Genomic DNA, 17197 nt, shown 5'->3' on the forward strand with positions numbered 1-17197 from the left:
GAAAGAGATGAGAACTGAAGGGCAGTCAGATTTTGAGAACACCAAACAAGAAGCAAGAACATTGTTTTTTCAGTCAGGTGCTTTAGCCTGAGTATCAAATAAGAACTCCATTAAGTTCAGAAAATATTTATTGATCATTCCTAGTGTACCTCAGGTGCTGGGAACAGAGAATAGAGTGAAAGATATTCAAAGACCACTAAGACTACAAGAGTTTGTAGTTGCAGAAGAATTTATAATTTAATAGAAGACATATGAATAGAAAGGTAGAGAAATATTAGGAAGACCATTTTTATATAGAAGAATTCTACAAGTATAAAGGGAACATCTATACTCTTGCCACTTTCGAAATTCATCTCTCTATTGCAGGAACGAGCATACCTGGTATGAATGAGGACTTGAATAAGGGAAGTTTTTCTTCATAATATAAAGAACATTTTGTGTTCTTTTTACTAGACAAAAGAGAGAGAGAGAGAGAGAGTAAAAGAGCAGGCAGAGAAAGAGGAGCCGAAGGTAAAGAGATTTGAGGAACTAGAAAGATGGATATAGGTGAAGGCGAGTGGAGGAGCCGTACAATTCTTCAATGTGTGTGGATGGGCTGGGGGGCAGGGTTAGGCAGTGGTGATGACCGTGGAGAGTGATGGAGCTATGTCCATTGTTAAGTTTCAACCTATTCTTCATCTCTCATGGATACTTTACATAACCAGACTCTAGGTAATTGGCGTTAGAGAAAAAAAAAAAAAAAAAAAAAAAAACAAAACATTCCATTTCATACTTGGACCAATGTGATCTAGCACTGAGGCGGCAACTGCATACCAAGTGTCCAGCAGGCAGAGGAAGCCATGGGGAGGTACATTTCTATGAACATATTGGTAAGCTTGAAAAGATTTTGCACTTCCACGTCTTTGCAATTAGTCCTAAGCCAATTATATAGTTATCTAACTGAGACCTGGATTTTAAAGCTTGGTGGTTAAGCATATTGGGTCTGGAATCAGACATCTATGGTTCAAATTCTGCCTCTGCCTTTACTAGCTGTGTGACTTTGAGACTGCCTATTTAATTAACCTGGGCTAATACTAGGGTCTACTTCATACAGTTTATTATAGCTCAGAATTGCATTCAACTATGGCTGGCAAATTGTAAGCACTACAAAATATTAACTCTACTCAACAATGAGTGAGAATGCTAATAGAGTTACATGTGAGTTCTAAAACTTAAGTTTGTAGAGGTAGACTGAAGCCACATCACCGAAGGGCTTGAAAAACTCTGAAGTATTTGGATTTTATTCTAAGGATAATGTTGAGCCAATTAGAGTTCTAAGCAATAAATTCTAGAAACTAAAGGTTATTTTTAAGAAATTTTCCCTTAAAAGTTGAAGAATGATTTAGTAAGAGGTACTGAAAGAAGGAAGAAAACCTTGCATGGTTAGTGTGGCATTTAATAGATGGAGTAGCAGGGGATTCACTAGGGTTGTGGCAATAGAAATAAACACAGAAATATATTATTTGAGAATGAAAATAACAGGGTTTGTTTATGCATATTTGAAATGGAAGGAAAGTTACTCAAGTAACTATTATAGCATCATTAGCTGTGATTGGTCACCCTACCATTTCGTGAGCTCTTTGAAGTGGGAATCACATATTACTTTTATATACTCATCTCCTTTATAGCTTCTTACAGGACTTCTGTAACACTATAGATATTTTTAAATGTTGTTAACTAATAGCTACTATAAGATTTCAAGTAATAAATTGAAATAATGGTGGAAGATTTGACTAAAAAAAAAAAGTGACAAGGTATATAGTTTGAAGAAAAATGTCAGGATTTTGGAAGTAAGGCATGTGGAGTATGGGAATGGCAGGATGTCCCAGTCTGGAAATGATGGAGAGAGAAAGAGGAGATGTTGGTGATAGTGTGCAGAGTTTCAGTTAAAAAAGGGAGTAAGTTTTTGTGATCTATTGCACAACATGATGACTATGGTAATAATGTATTACATATTACAAAGTGGTTTAAAAACTAGATTTTATAAGTTATTACCCTAAACAAATACTTACTATGTAAGGTTATGGATATGTTAATGCATTCCACAGTTTATCCATTTATGATAACATCACATTATGCCTCATAAATATACACAATTGCTATGTCAATTAAAAGTGAAATAAAAATTTTTAGAAGACAGAAAAAGCAGAAGAAAATTGAAAAGTAGGTGATAGACCCAGCAGAAATCTATATTTCTAAATACATAGATATAAATGTTTGCACATATGCATACATATACATATATAATATGCATGGATGTGTGTGTCTGTATATAATATCTTAGAATTATGTGCACTGAGGTGATGAGAGAAGCCATGTAGAGGAGAGACTATTAATCTATTAAGTCCCAAGTTTTCAGTTCTGCAAATACTTCAATAACTTGGGTGCATTATAGTAATCTGAAACATATTTCCTTTATAATCAGTGAGAACAAAAATAGAGAAAGTTCTATAAATAGGACACTAGGACATATTTGACATATGTATGGACCATCCTAAAAATAGAACATCAGGCATACATTACATAATATACAAAGAGGCAACTTTCATTACCTGTTCAATAATTTTTTTGGTGGAATGGAGAACAACACTTCAAACAAAGGGTTACACTACTTTTTTACAACATGCTGTCATTTTCCCTTGAAGTTGCTTATTTTGACATTGTTGTCATTCTTGCTGTTTGAAAATGATGTGGCCTTTCATGTCAAATCTGGTATCATCTTGGATAGCAGGTATGGGAGTGATACACTTTCTTCCCCCTGATGGCTTCTCTTGGCACTGTTGTAGATGTGCTGAGCGGAGGTCTCTTTTGAAATCCAACAAATTTATAATATGTTTGTTCATGAATTTGTGAATAATCCATGCATTTATGATACACATATCAATTAGTGAATAAAGGTCAGTGTTGTTTTTCCATAGAATGTGAAATAATTGGAAGCCAACCCCTTGTGTCTGTCCACACCCCCATTGAAAATGTTGAAGATGCCCACTGCCTTTGGTTGAGGCACACTGGCTGTACTCTCCTATTTCCATCTTTGAACTTTGCCAAATGGTTCTACTGTGTTTGTTCCCAAAATGACACATTTATTATCCAACCAGTTTGCAATGAAAATTTCATTATTTGTGTCAAATCTGTAATCAAATGATCCTTTTAAAACTTGTTTTTTCATCAATGCTTTGGATTTAGAGGATACTAATTTAGTCTTTTTTCCTTCCTGGTGCCTGTAACTTGGAATCCAATATTTCAAAGGTATACCAACAAATCATAACCAATGAATAGATTTACCAAAAAATAAATAAATAAATAAATAAATAAATAAAACCACAGTGTTTGTGGATTCTCTGCCATTTTAGGATTTTATAGAATATCTTACTCCCAAAGAAGAAAATGAAAATAGATTTTGAGAAGATGGCTAGAAATATCCACCTGTGCATCCATCATACTTTTGGCACAAAATGTCATTTACTTATGTATGTGACTTGCTTTGAGACTATTTCCCAGGGACATTATGTTAGTCAAGGCCTCAGCAGAAAAAGAATGGCATACAAAAGAAATCTCTGAAGGCAGTGCAAAAATGAAACTGTTTACAAAGATATAGACAAGATTATGGAAATTAACTGTATAGAGAGAATCACCCAGGGATTACGAACAGATGGGGCAGTTATTATTCACTTTATTAACTGCTAGCAAAACCAGTGAGTGCCAAAGCAGCAAAAGTTGTGGCTCTGGGTAGAGGTTCACCCTCAAATATTTTGCAGCCTGTGATACAGGATCATGAAGAATAAGTACTCTGATCTTGTGTCTCAATTCTGGAAGTGTCTTCTGTTGGCAAGACCAACAGAAAATCAGAGGGAAAACAGCCTTGCTGACATGGTCCTTAGAGGTCAGCCTCCTAGAACTCAAGGCAGGGTAGAGAGGGGCAAAGATGAATTTTGGTGTAAAAATAGAGAATAACAAGAGCAGGTGGACATCATGTCTGCAGCCCAGAACATCCAGACAAGCACATTGCACATTACTATGCAGTATACATTGTCCCTCTGTCCTATTTATAGGACAGCTATTTTCCACTAATGATAATTTGAAATATAGTACATCCCTTGAAGTAAAATGACAACCCAGTTTTAGAAAATACTTTCATGAATGCATTTCTTATATTAAATATCAGTTATGAATGTTATATTTTGTTCAGCTGAACATTTAATAGAAGTAACTTTTGCAGTAAAGTGTATGCCACTTTTGTAATGAATTTAAAAATACTTTTGAATGCCCTAATATCTGTTACTTTTCTCAAAAGAATAGACCTCAAAAAACACAGTAATTATTTCAAAGTCACCATAAGTGATCTATTTGTTGCTAAATTTAAGTTTTTATAGATGCTCCACATCTGGGATAATGGGACATAATGGGTTAAGAAGAAAAAAGCTGACAGAACAAGAGCTGGTAAATCCCCATGCTGTTGATACATCTTTTTGATACTTCTCTCTTATGTGCCTGTCTGTTGCTTATGTACCTGGGTACTTGCTGTAACTTGTAAGCCCCTCAAGGAGAGGAAATGTTTTACCAATAGTTTATTTCCACAGCAAGCTCATGTTTGGTGAATTACAGTTTTATTTTAACTATCTTGCCAAAGGAAAGGATAAACAAAGGAATGAATGTACCATTATTTCAGGAAAGCAAAGAACATGTGTTTTTTTCAAGAGGTACAATGATTTACTAACAGCAGGTAAATGAACCATCCAAAATATTAGGTCATTTCCACTGAAGTATGATCTTACAGTAATTAAGTATCTAAATAAAATCTGAATAACTTGCAGAGCTAAGTGTTAGAAAGGACTCTGGTCTGGTCCAAAAGCACTTGGAGAGAAGTGATATTTCCAAAAGCAGTTCTTAATGCACTGGAACATAATTATGAAAATTAAATTCTACAAACATTTCACTGTGCAGCAGATTTAAAGTGTGCTTACTCTTTGTTTCATGCATAGTTTTGCAAAGTAGGTTGACTAGTTAAAAAAAAAAATAGACATTATGACTCTTGTAGACTTCATTTTAAAACCCCCATTGACCTGACTGTAGTAGGACACTTCTTTTGAAGTCACAGTAGTACAAAGTGCATTCAATCATTTCAGAATATAGGGCAGAGAGACAAGCAGAAACCTATTTTAATTAAATAACCTTGGTGTTTTGACAAGTTGGAATGTATTTTCAGGCTCAGTTATTCCAACTAGTTTTGTTTACAGGCTACTTAGAAGGAAAGGTTTATTTAAATGACTGTCCCTGAGATTTAATGTGTTCTTGAGCTTTAGGAATATATTATATAACTTCTTCAAAGTATTTTAAACTGTTCTTTGTATTTGTTTAATATATTCACTTTTCTTACTCTAGGGTTATGCTCCTACTTGAAAACCCTGTAAGGGTGATTTCTGTTACAGGTCCCAAGTAATAGCATAGAGTAAATGGCTTATAATTTAAGCACTACCTGAATTAATTATAAATGCCCACTCTTTTCATGGTACACACCTAATCTCAACTTTATTTGCCCTTCTCAGATCACTTCTAATCCGGGGAGAGAAAAACAGTTCAAGAAGAATGAGAAAGGGGGATCTCATTATATTGATTTGCAATGGTTCTCCAAACAGTAGATGGAATTACTAAAGTGGGTTTGTCTCTGCAGAATGAGTCCAGCCAAGTGGGCAGTCTGCATTGAGTGCCACGGGCAATGTCTCAACAGGTGACCCATGGTACAAAGGGCATTTGGGAGAAGGTAATAGGAAAGATGGAAGCATTGGGATTATCAGGCAAAATTTTTAGGATCTCAACATGAGTTCTGGGGTACAAACACATTCCCTTGAAAATGAAACCCAGAGCCTACTTGGCATATAATATAGATTATAGTTTTCCAAGAGGCAGGAAGTTCTGTGAGGGATTATTGTGAATAGGAAAGATCATTCCAGTCTTTATATATAATGTGGGAAGAATGTAGCTTGAAGGAATTATAAGATTTGGTTAAGTAAATGGAAAATCGAGACATTCAAGTTTTATTCCAGTTTCAAGGAAAATGCTTCAGTTCCTAAGGTATTTTCTTAAAAGAAAACTAGAACACAATTTAAAAACTGGAAAGACATAAATTCTATACTACTCCACATGGGCAGTAGTTTTTTCAAAGCTACATTGAGGCATTGAGATATAACTCTTCCAAATTTGTATTTCTCTAGGAGATTTTTTTTTTCCACTTTCTGTCTCTCATGGTTAGTGTGTAGTCATCACCCTGAAAGAATGTCTCAGTCCTCACCCTCACTTCCATCTCTAAGTGTAGCATGGCTGACCCTGCAAGTCTCTTTTGCAGTTGCCACTTGTCATTATACCATTTGTGCATGATTAAAAAGTGTAGTGTTGAAGATGTGCACATTCAGTCATTGTATCAGGCCCCCAGTCCTTCTGGGACATGTAGATGTGAACCTAGACATAAGCTTTAAATGTGGTAGATAATTGTCTCAAATGTCCTCTCCCCAGGTCAGATGCACCAACAATCCTCTGTAAATCAGAGTATTCTTTTAAAACTCATGCCAAAATAAAATGATAAAGAGCTTTTTTTTTTCTTAGACAAGTTCAGTAAATCACAGAGTTATGATATTTTAGAGTAGGGAGAATATTTAGGATCACTTTTTCATGTCCCAATTTTTATAGCTGAAGCCCAGAGGGTTCTGTAATTTGCTAGATGTCATAAAGTCAGTCAGTGGCAGGACCCAGTCTGGAACATGAGCTTCTGAACCCCCACCAATTCCCCTAACATGTAGTTCCAAAGTCAAGGGCCACTAACTGTGGAGATGGACATGAAAATGAGCCTTGGGGAATGATGTCAAACAAGAGTTTCAATGTCTAGTTTAGTTACAGATATGTCCAATAACAGGAGACCATAATGAGAACCCTTCATAGTATAGATGAGGGATAGGCTACTAAGAAAGGCAGAGTGTTACAATGGAAACACTACTGGACTAAAGAGGAGACAGATGGAGGCAGAAAGGCAGGGAGGAGGAAAAACAAAAGACTAGCACTCACTATGTGTGGGCACTGTCCTGGATACTGTTACAGTTTAGATATAAGATGTCCACCAAAAGTGTGTGTGAGAGAAAATGCAAGAAAGTTTAGAGTTGAACTGATTGGGTTAGGGAGCTTTACCCTGATCCATGAATTAATCCCCTAATAGGGACTAACAAGGTGGTAACCATAGGTAGGCAGGGTGTGGCTGGAGGCGGTGACCATTGGGCACATGCCTTTAGGGTTTACATTTTGTCTATGGTGAGGGGAACTCTAGCTGACTCTCTCTCTCTGCTTCCCAGAGTCATGTTCTGAGCTGCTTTCCTCTGCCACACCTCTATGATGTTCAGCCTCACCTCAGGCCCAGAGCAATGGAGCCAGCCATCTATGGACTGAGATCTCTGAAACCCAGAGCAACCAAATAAGCTTTTCCTCCTCTAATTGTTCTTGTCAGGTCTTTGGGTCATGTCAGCAAAAAATCTGACTAAAACTAATGCACTTTATTTAATCTTCTAAAACCTACACAAATTATATTATTATCTTCATATTATGACCTATTTAGTCTTATTAGTATATGTTATTAAATTGATAATCTATCGATTATTACTTATGTAATCTTACAAATGAGAATATTCCAAGACAAATATAGGATCTGGATTCAGCAGAATGAAGATTTCAAAAACATATTTCTGTGACTCCAAAGCCCAGACATTTTTCATAGTTCATTATAGTATTGGGCATATCAAAAGAAACAATATACACAATGTCCACAGAAAAGCACTTGACAAGTGACAGGAAGCTTAGTGACTGCTAGAGACACTCCTGGCAATAGACTGAAGTGAGGGCTATATTTCTTAGTGACTGGATGACTTTGGTTAAGTCATTTCATTTCCAGGAAGCCATTTTCTCATTTTTAGGATGACAGAATTTCCTGACCCTTGTTACAGGATTCCTGTGGTAATCAATTTCAAAAAGAACTTAAGGTCTGACATTTTTGTGTAGCAAAATCACATAAGCTAGATAAAAGAAAATTTAGTTTAAAAAAAAAGATTCAGAGGTCTAGGGTGTAGCTTTGGTAGAGCACTTGCCTAACATGTGTGAGGTCCTGGGTTCAATCCCCAGTGTCACTGAATGAATGAATGAATGAATAAATAAATAAATAAATAAATGTTTAGAATTTTTCTTTGAATTACAATTGATCAACCAGACTTCCTTTTTTTTTTATTGCAGCTAAGGAAGACTATAATGTTTTGGTATGTAAAGAAGTTGGAGTATGAGAAACCATGTAGTGTAGCCATAACCTGCAAATGGAAGTGTACACTAAGGAAGTGATTCTCTTACCTGATTATAGAATCACCAGAATCTTTATGAAGTTATGAGCTGTGTGGTTAGCAGATCTCTAAAAGTTTTTTGTTTTGTTAAGTGTATAGTGGCAACTGGAAATCTTTATTTACATCATTACATATGATTCTTGTTACCAATTTCTGTTTTAGTCAGGGATTTTGCTACTGTGATTAAAGGACTTGACTGGCACAAATGTAAGGGAGTAAGGGTTTATTTGAGGGCTCACGGTTTCAGAGGTCTTAGTCCATAGAAGGCCAGCTTTATTCCTCAGGGCTCAAGGTGAGGCTGAACATCTTGGTGGAAGAGTGTGGCAGAGGGAATCTGCTCTCATCATCAGGAAGTAGAAAGAGAGACTCCCCTCTCCAGATACCAAATGTATATATCCCATAGCCATGCTCCAGTTCCAATCTCCTCCAGCCACACCCTACCCTTCAATTAATCCCATCAGGGATTAATTCACTGATAGGGTTAAGACTCTTACAATCCAATCATTTCTCCTCTGAAACTTCCTGCACTGTCTCACATGTGAGCTTTTGGGGGACACCTCATATATCCAAACCATAACACCATAGTCACCTGCACTACAATCACTTAGTTGCTGCTTAAAAAAGGAAATTCTTGGGTCTTCTTCTTTCATGTAGTGGATTCAGAAACACTAGGGTATTTGGTTGGAAATGAGTTTTTAATTAGTCCAACTGTAATTTTTCAGAAACTCACTATTCTTAGGTAATAAGTGAATGCTTGCTGTTGCTTGGATTCAGATGACTATATGTGATAGAACCCCAAGAAAATCTAAACTGCCAAATGGCTCTCTGAATTTATTGTACTTAATGGAGTTTGGAGAATTTTTCAATATTTAGTATGTTCCTCTAAAACTGCATTGTTCCTATGGTACATATTATGAAAAGCTGAAGAAATAAAACTAAAGGCTACTAGTTTTTTTCTTTAATTTTGATGAAAGTGCATTTTATAAATATCCCTTTGCTAAAATGTTATTTATATCTGAGATGCTTAGCATTTACTTAATCTTTGTAAAATCTTTGATTTTAAAAATAGCTGAGTTTATTTATTTGACAAGTTGAATAAAATTTAAAGTATAGGAATAGCATGAAACCAAAAGGTGTATATTTCAGTTATATAAAAAATACTTAATATGTAAAAACATATGTCTAGGAAAAAAATAAAAGTAGTTGTTTACAAGTTCTTCCATCCCTTCCTAGCCCTTCTAAAGAGGGTGGATACCAAGGTAGACTCTTCATTTTGATGAATAGGGAGGAGGGCATGGATTCAAAATGGAAAAACTGGGGGACCTATGTGGGTATTTCTGTGTATGCAATAGGACTATATAGAGAGAGGTTTGGAAGTTTAAGGAAAGACAGAAGTCCTGAAGATGGCAACTGCCACAGCTGATAGAGTTTGAGAGACAGGATTCTTAGGGATGTTTCCTCTGTCCCATGCAATGTTACATTCAATATCCAGCATCTTAATAAAATTTTAGAAAAAGAATATGTATATTTTCTAGTTCTTTTGGAATTATTTCCCCCCAACCCCTATCTTCCTCTTTAGATTCAAGATTGACTTTCTAGGAAAGAGTGAGAGGGAGATAATGTCTCAGATGGCAAGGTACATTCTTATGACACAAATATGAAGATTTATCCTACACTAAAGAGTAAATGTGGAAATCAGGCCTGGTGGTTACATTTTCTTTATCTTATGAGTAACTTTTAATTCAATATTTGAAATATTTTCCCCTTTGGTTTCAGTGAAACTACCTGTTTTTAAAATTTTTCTCAAAGTCAAACCATATATCTCTTTCTTTTTAATCCATTCTGTCAGATTCTATTTCTCTACCTCCCCCTTAGGCTTTGGAGTTCTGTCCTGTCTCCCTTATCTTATCATCCCAATTGTTTTCCAAGGCATTTCTGTCCCTTGGGCGTCAAATCCTGTTCTTAGGCTGGTTTTTCCTCAAATGTTTCTCAAGTCCAAATGTATCTGCTTAATTTCAGACCTGGATGCCTAACTGCCAAGCAGCATTATCACCTAAGTGTTTCATGGATACCTCTGGTTCATCATGCCAAAAACAAACCTATCATTGGTTATTCCAGCTGTCATCTACACGCTGAGGTCAAAAACCTTGGAAATAGTGAAAATTTCTCTTTCTCACTTATATTCCAGTCAATTGTTATGTCTGGATGTTCTTCTGGCTAAATACCTTTCAAATTCAATTCTCCCCTAGACTCATCTCTGCTTTAGTTCAGTTACCATGACTTTCACACAATCTTCTTTTTGTCTTACCCCACTTCCCCAAAGTAATCTTTTTGATGTAAAAATATGATCCTTCAAATTCTTCAGGTACACATTTCTTTCATGCCACACGGGCATCTTCTCATCTAGAAAGAATTGGCTGCTAGCCTTAGTTTGGGGTCACTATCACCACCCCCCTCTCATAACGTGACTCCTTACTTTTACAATGATGAAACACCTGCTGGTTACCCACGTGATGGTGCTGTTGTTATGGTGCAGGATTTTGTACATGCAATGGAAGGGCCTCTCCTCAATATGCATGCTTGACTTGTCACACAAATGACCCTCAGGCAGCCCTCCACTCTCACCTGAAACACTGACCTCTCTAAGGAATCTTGCCTGCCTCTCGCAGGTAAGCTTCAGTGACCCTTCTTATATGTCCATGGCAGTGTTTAAATATTTCAGTAATAGTCATTCCACTGTTGCATTGAAGTTCTTTGCTTGCATGTGTCCTTACTAAAGGACACCTTTACCTTTACTAAAGTTACCTTACTAAAAAGTAGAGAGAATTATATAGAATAGGTCAGGTCAAATACAGAGAATGTTCGACAGATATTGGTTAAACTTAGACCAGTACCTAAACCGGTACCTGACAGGTCACTGAGACTCACTACTCACGTTTTAAATGAAAGCTTTTAGAGTGTAGTCAATAGGGGACAATTTTATATTTTTAAATTTTTAGGGTTGGGAATAGTGCACTTGTATGAGCTACTTTTTATGAATTTTCTTGTAAGATTTGTTTTTGGACTAACCAGGAACTGGAATGTTTTCTTTCACATTTTGTATAATAAAATAAAAGTTGTGTTTTATCTGTTGAGGAGGGGAAGTTTGCAGGCTTTAAGAGTTAAAATTGAAAAGCATGTAACAAATTCTCATAAAATTTGATTTTTTTTAAATTGGAAAATATCTTTAGCTATAGTCACCTGGGAAGAAACAAACTACATAGCAAGAGCACAATTTGATTGGATAAAATGAATTGGTGATTTATGTTGATGAAATAGTGTCACAAAAAAGACACTTCTTAGCATGGTCCAGGTGTGAATTCTGTCTGCATTCTCATGGTTAGTAGCTATGAAGCATTCTGTGTGACCTCTAAGGTTCTCTAGGTAATACAGAGTGTATTTTCTGAGATTGACTCAATAAGGCAAATATTTAAATGAATGATGGACATCTTTCAAAAATTATTGATTCCCACAGATCTAGAGTGTTTAGGTAACCTCATTGTCTCTGCTCAGTGTCACAGTAAGCTTCTAAAAGGTTTTCCAATTCCCTCATCTTCATTAAGAATAAGTCCAACTTAAAAATTGTGTTTTAAAAGATTACTCCCATATCTGCATAGACTGGAACTTGCTTGAGGCCACCATAAAGAGCAGATCATCACCACTGGATTTGATGGAAGAACGCCAGTGTAAATGTTTTCAACACTTCTTTGAGAAATGTTTTTTAAATTATGCTTTAAAACTGAAACTTCCTAATCCAATTAGTATATAACTATAGTCATGTGATATAAAGTAATCCACATGGACATTTTAATGTCAAACTATCAGAAAGCCTGTAAGAATATATTCTCCCACCAACAGTGACTGGAAATACCTGGCATTGTAGGCAGAATAATAACCCATTCCCCCAAAAGATATCCGCATCTTAATCCCAGGAACCTGCTAATATGTTAAATTGCATTGCAAAGGGAAATTAAGGTTGCGTGGAATCAGGATTGCTAACCAGCTGAATTTAACATAGCAAGATTATTTTGGATTATCCGGGAGGGTCCAATGTAATCATAGTGTCTTTAAAAGAAAGAGGGTGGTAGAAGGCAATCAGAAAGATCATTGATGAGTGTAAAATTTTGTCTTTGATGGTATTAACAGATTTCTATTGATAACATTTTTCCCATTTTATTACTATTTATGGTTCTGCCATAAACATGATGCAGTGATAAATATACGAATTGTTAGGTTAAAAGCATTACACATTATAATGATTTTTAAATGCTTAGCCAAACTTTCCTATAGGGGTTGTTTTATTACATGATGAGTATAGAAAGATGATTATTTCCCATAGTAATACTAACAAAGAGTGTTGGGTTTGTATTAATAGCTTACTATTTGATTGACAGAAAAGAAAGTGTATTTCATTTTGATATACATTTCTTTAATTAAACACATCACAATCCAGAATTCAAAAACTCTTTCAAAATTTGGAATTTGTTTTGAGACATATAAAGATAATATGGAACAGTAATTACCTCAAGGGCCCTGAAGTAGCAAATAGTAAACAAACGAATCCTGTCACACTTCTACAGTGAAGCATATGGAAATCTTGGTTAAGTGGGGCAGAAGGGACCATTATTGTCCTCCGTTGTCATCAGGTTTTGCCATCAAATGAGCTTAGGCCAGTTTAGATTTTGCTGCTGGATGAAAGACGATAAGTCTTTACTTTTAAAGTTTTTATATTTCAAAATTAAGGAGAAGGGATTGTGTACATGTAGTGAAGACGCTTATTTTTTGTTATGTTTCTTGGCTATTTATATTTATTCTTTTGTGAATCATTTATTTACATCCTTTACTCAATTTTCTGTTAGAACAGTGTAATATTTTTCTCACTGGCTCTTTGATCATTAAAGATGTTACCCCCTTTCTTGTTACATATGTCACAAATATTTGTTCCAGTTTTATATGTTAAGATTAATTACAACAGGTGTTTGCTTTCAATCTTCTTGCCCAAGAATCGCCTGGTTAGTGTGTATCCACGTCTGTGTGTGTCAGGGACTGGGTCTGATGCCTGCATGTCTGATGCAAATTCCTGTCCATATAAAACATTTATGTAATAGGTTCATGTAGAACTCTGGAATCTGACTCTTAGCCCAAATGTGACTCTGATATAGATAATCAGAGATCTATAATTTGGTTTATTATAGCTTATATTCAACATATTTTTTATTAGATGTCGTTAATATTTTTATTTCTTTAACTGAAAAGGTTGAGCAACTTTTTTTCTCCACATATATTTATTGGTGCATTTATAGTTGTACGTAATGGTAGGATTTGTTGTTACGTATTTATACATGCAAGAAATATAGCAATATAATTTAGCCAGTATCCTTTCCTAGCACTTTTCCTCTCCCTCTACTCCTTCCACCCCCTGGGCCCTTTCCTCTGTTCTACTGATCTTCCTTTGCTTTTCATGCATCGATCTGGTTTATTTACCAACGGTTTTCTTTGTGATATCTGCCTTTTATGATAAGCTGTTGGCACTTTGTTAGAAAAGGGACACTGAGATTCTGGAGAGCATGTCCAAAGGCCAGCAGACAGGATGCTGAGAGGTCAAGAAAGAGTAACATAAGAAGAACAATGGAGGTAATGAATATGTTAAACTTGAAGCTTAGACTCTGGGGAGGAACATGCTAGCTACCTTCATGTTTCTGAGAGACAGCCAAGAGGAAGAGAGAATGTAGCTGTTCTATTTTGCATCAGAAGCCGTGTATGTTAAAAGCAGCATGCTGGAAACCTGGCATTGAGTCCACCTTCCCCTGTGGGCTTTCCTTTATAAATAGCATTGCTCCTGTTTCTCCTCAATTTGGGATCCTTCTGTGGCTTTTCTCACCTTCAGGAGACTTTTCAGCTTCTATGAGGCCCTTCACAATTAAAAGCTCATTTGGCAACCTCAGCTTTCTCCATTTACACACTACTCACCCAAGATGCTGCCCAAGCTTTCTCATCTGCCATGACCCCTTCCCTCTAACCAGAGCAACATGTCACATCCTAGTCAGAACAGAATCCTTGGGAGTCAGTTTTTGTCATAATCCTGTCTATGAAATGTCACCCATATGACCTACCCAGAAAACACATCACTGAAAACCCAATGATATGTTTGTATTTATATGTATTTACATATGCTTATATGCATTTAATATTTATTAGCTGTAGTCTACTGGGGCTACAAAGACAAATAAAATACATATCTTCTTCCCTGAGATTCTCAATATCTCAAAAAAATGAAAATTTAATGGGAAGTGTTAGTGAATATTTAAAAATTGGAGAGGGGATCACAACCATATAGTTCACATTTTAGCAGTTACCAAAATTTATGTTAATTTATAATACTTTCAGACATAAAACTATCCTCTGTAATACAGTGTTTAGGAGGATACATCAAAGGAAAGAATTAAACTCATTTGAGTTGTATAGAGAAATAGCAGGATTGTGTTCTGAATCCAAATGCACAATTTTTACCAAGATGATTAAGTGGAAGATGTTTATGCTTCCATTGAAAATTTGATTGGTGTTAAACAGTATGTTAACTGAAAGACACATTCATTTTTACTTGCTTAGGAATGCTTATAATGTTCAATAAAGTGCCTGCATGTTTTTGCATAACAATAGGAAATGTGCATAGTTAATCACTGAACGTCTTGGGATAATGAGCGTGTTATGTATTTTAACATCTGTTATATTTATATTTCATTGTGGCCATTAATGGATAATTTTCCCTTCCACTGTATAGAAGTAGACATTTTTTCCCCTATTGTTACATAGCAATTTGAAGTAGGTGTTGTAGTTTTTCAAGGAACAAATTACTCATGTATATTGCATTTGGAGTTGGTGCTCTCAGATAACACTGTGCCATGCAGCTGAAGTTCCCAGTCACTAAGAACCAAAATTGCCCAGGACAGACACCTCCAGTATTTTAATTCGTATCTCCACACTTCCAGAGCTGCCTAGTGGGCTGTCATGGAATGCCCGTTAAGGCAAATGCATCCAGCCACATTACACACAGCAGGCTGAACAGCCAGACCTTGGCCCAAACTTCTGTGACAGATTACAAATGTGTTTCTCTATGGAGCAGTGAACCAGTTAAGTAATTTCTAAATAGTAGACTTGTCACCCAAATGTAGTTTGACCATTATCTATAGTTGATCAAACACCTTAACTTTTTCTCAACATGATGCATAACCCTTTCAGGTTTTCACTATAGAATATCTTGGGTTGATACTAATTGCCTTGGTTATGCCTGGCTTCCTTTGGAAGTTCCAAAACAGTGCACAATCCGCTGGATTAAGGACTCCTTGAAGGCCAAGCCATCATCTTTAGAGGATGGCCACCATTTGGCCAGAGTGTTGCAGTAAGAGTTTCCAGACTCATGCACCAACTCAAACTGACTTGTAAGTTACGATAAATTCATTTGCCATGGAAGATAAAAACCATCAGGAAGATGAGGCAGGAGGAATGCAAGTTCAAAGCCAGCCTCAGCAAAAACAGGCACTAAGCAATTCAGTGAAACCCTGTCTCTAAATAAAATACAAAATGGGACTGGGGATGTGGCTCAGTGGAGGAGTGCCCCTCAGTTTGTTTTGGTACCCACCAAAACAAAACAAAAAAATTCCAACTCAGTTAACATTCTCAGTTCTATTAGGGTTTGAAGCTTCACAGAAACAGTTGCATTTTATTCTGACAGTAAGTAAATAACTCCACAACTATTAACTTATACAGTTCATTCATTCCCTGCTTTTGGATAATTATTGTTACAGTCTAGCCACAGCAGTAAGTTCTAGGTAGATGGGAAAAATGTTACAATCAGTGTTATAATTTATAAGTAGAAGATATTCTAGACCTGTTTTCCAATGTTCATGTTAATTTCTTCTACTGTTTTATTTATTTCTAGAGAATTCTAGAGTTCTCCTGTAGCAGAAAGATCTCATTACCAGGAAGGTCAAAAGTTCAGAAATAGTTGTAAAAAGATAGTTTATAAAAGTACAAGTTTTCTGTTGCATCTATGACATATTGAGATTGGAATGAGATGCTTAAGGAATTCAGGGACCTGAAGTGATGCTAGAAATAAGAAAACATATCCTCATAGCTTAAGACACAAATTGTGTTTCTCATAATCCTGGCTCCTACAGTGATGCTGCAGGGGCCATAGGTGTCCATAAAAGGAATATAGACTCTTTCTGCCTCAATCTGAACACTTTCAATTTTATTGCAGATTCCTAAAAAATAAGTATCTCTCGGGATTTTACTGTGGAAAATATTTTGAACACCACATTTCTATAATAGTGACCCAAATATAACAAGAAATCACACAGGAAGAAGTATAAGGTTCTGAAAAATCAATGTGCAATCAGAATAGAAGCTTAGTAACAATGGGCATGAAAACACCCCTATGAGGACCAGAGCTGTATTAAAAGAAATATGGAATTTGAAACATTGGAGGTGATGATTGGGCACTAGTCTGAAGTGGTTACCCCTGCACATCTAGAATTTTGTTCAGAAAGATATAAATAAAACTGGAGCATTTTTAGGAGAAATTATCCAAGATAGTGAAAAGTGATACAAAACTTGGAAAAAAGGTCTCAAGGGAAATAAATAAAAGTTATTACTAGTTTGTTTGTGTGTGTGTGTGTGTGTGTGTGTGTGTGTGTGTGTGTGTGTGGTGGTACTGGGTATTTAACTCAGCATCTTTTGTGCATGCTCAGCAC

The 17197-nt window shown here is 36.0% G+C and overlaps 1 protein-coding gene across 4 annotated transcripts in view; it reads left to right on the plus strand.

Annotated features, from left to right (window-relative positions):
• Positions 1-17197, plus strand: part of TMEM117 (transmembrane protein 117) — a 453170-nt gene that overhangs the window by 375955 nt on the left and 60018 nt on the right. The window contains exon 6 of one of the 4 annotated variants that reach the window (XM_079139601.1): positions 367-664. The exons of the other annotated variants lie outside the window; for them this stretch is intronic. Within the exon in view, the coding sequence (XP_078995727.1) occupies positions 367-387 (21 nt within the window). The 3' untranslated portion in view covers positions 388-664. Of the gene's footprint in view, positions 1-366; positions 665-17197 lie in introns of those variants that run through there. 4 annotated transcript variants of the gene reach the window in all.

This window comes from Sciurus vulgaris, assembly GCF_902686455.1.
Source record: "Sciurus vulgaris genome assembly, chromosome: 5".
Lineage (NCBI taxonomy): Eukaryota > Metazoa > Chordata > Mammalia > Rodentia > Sciuridae > Sciurus > Sciurus vulgaris.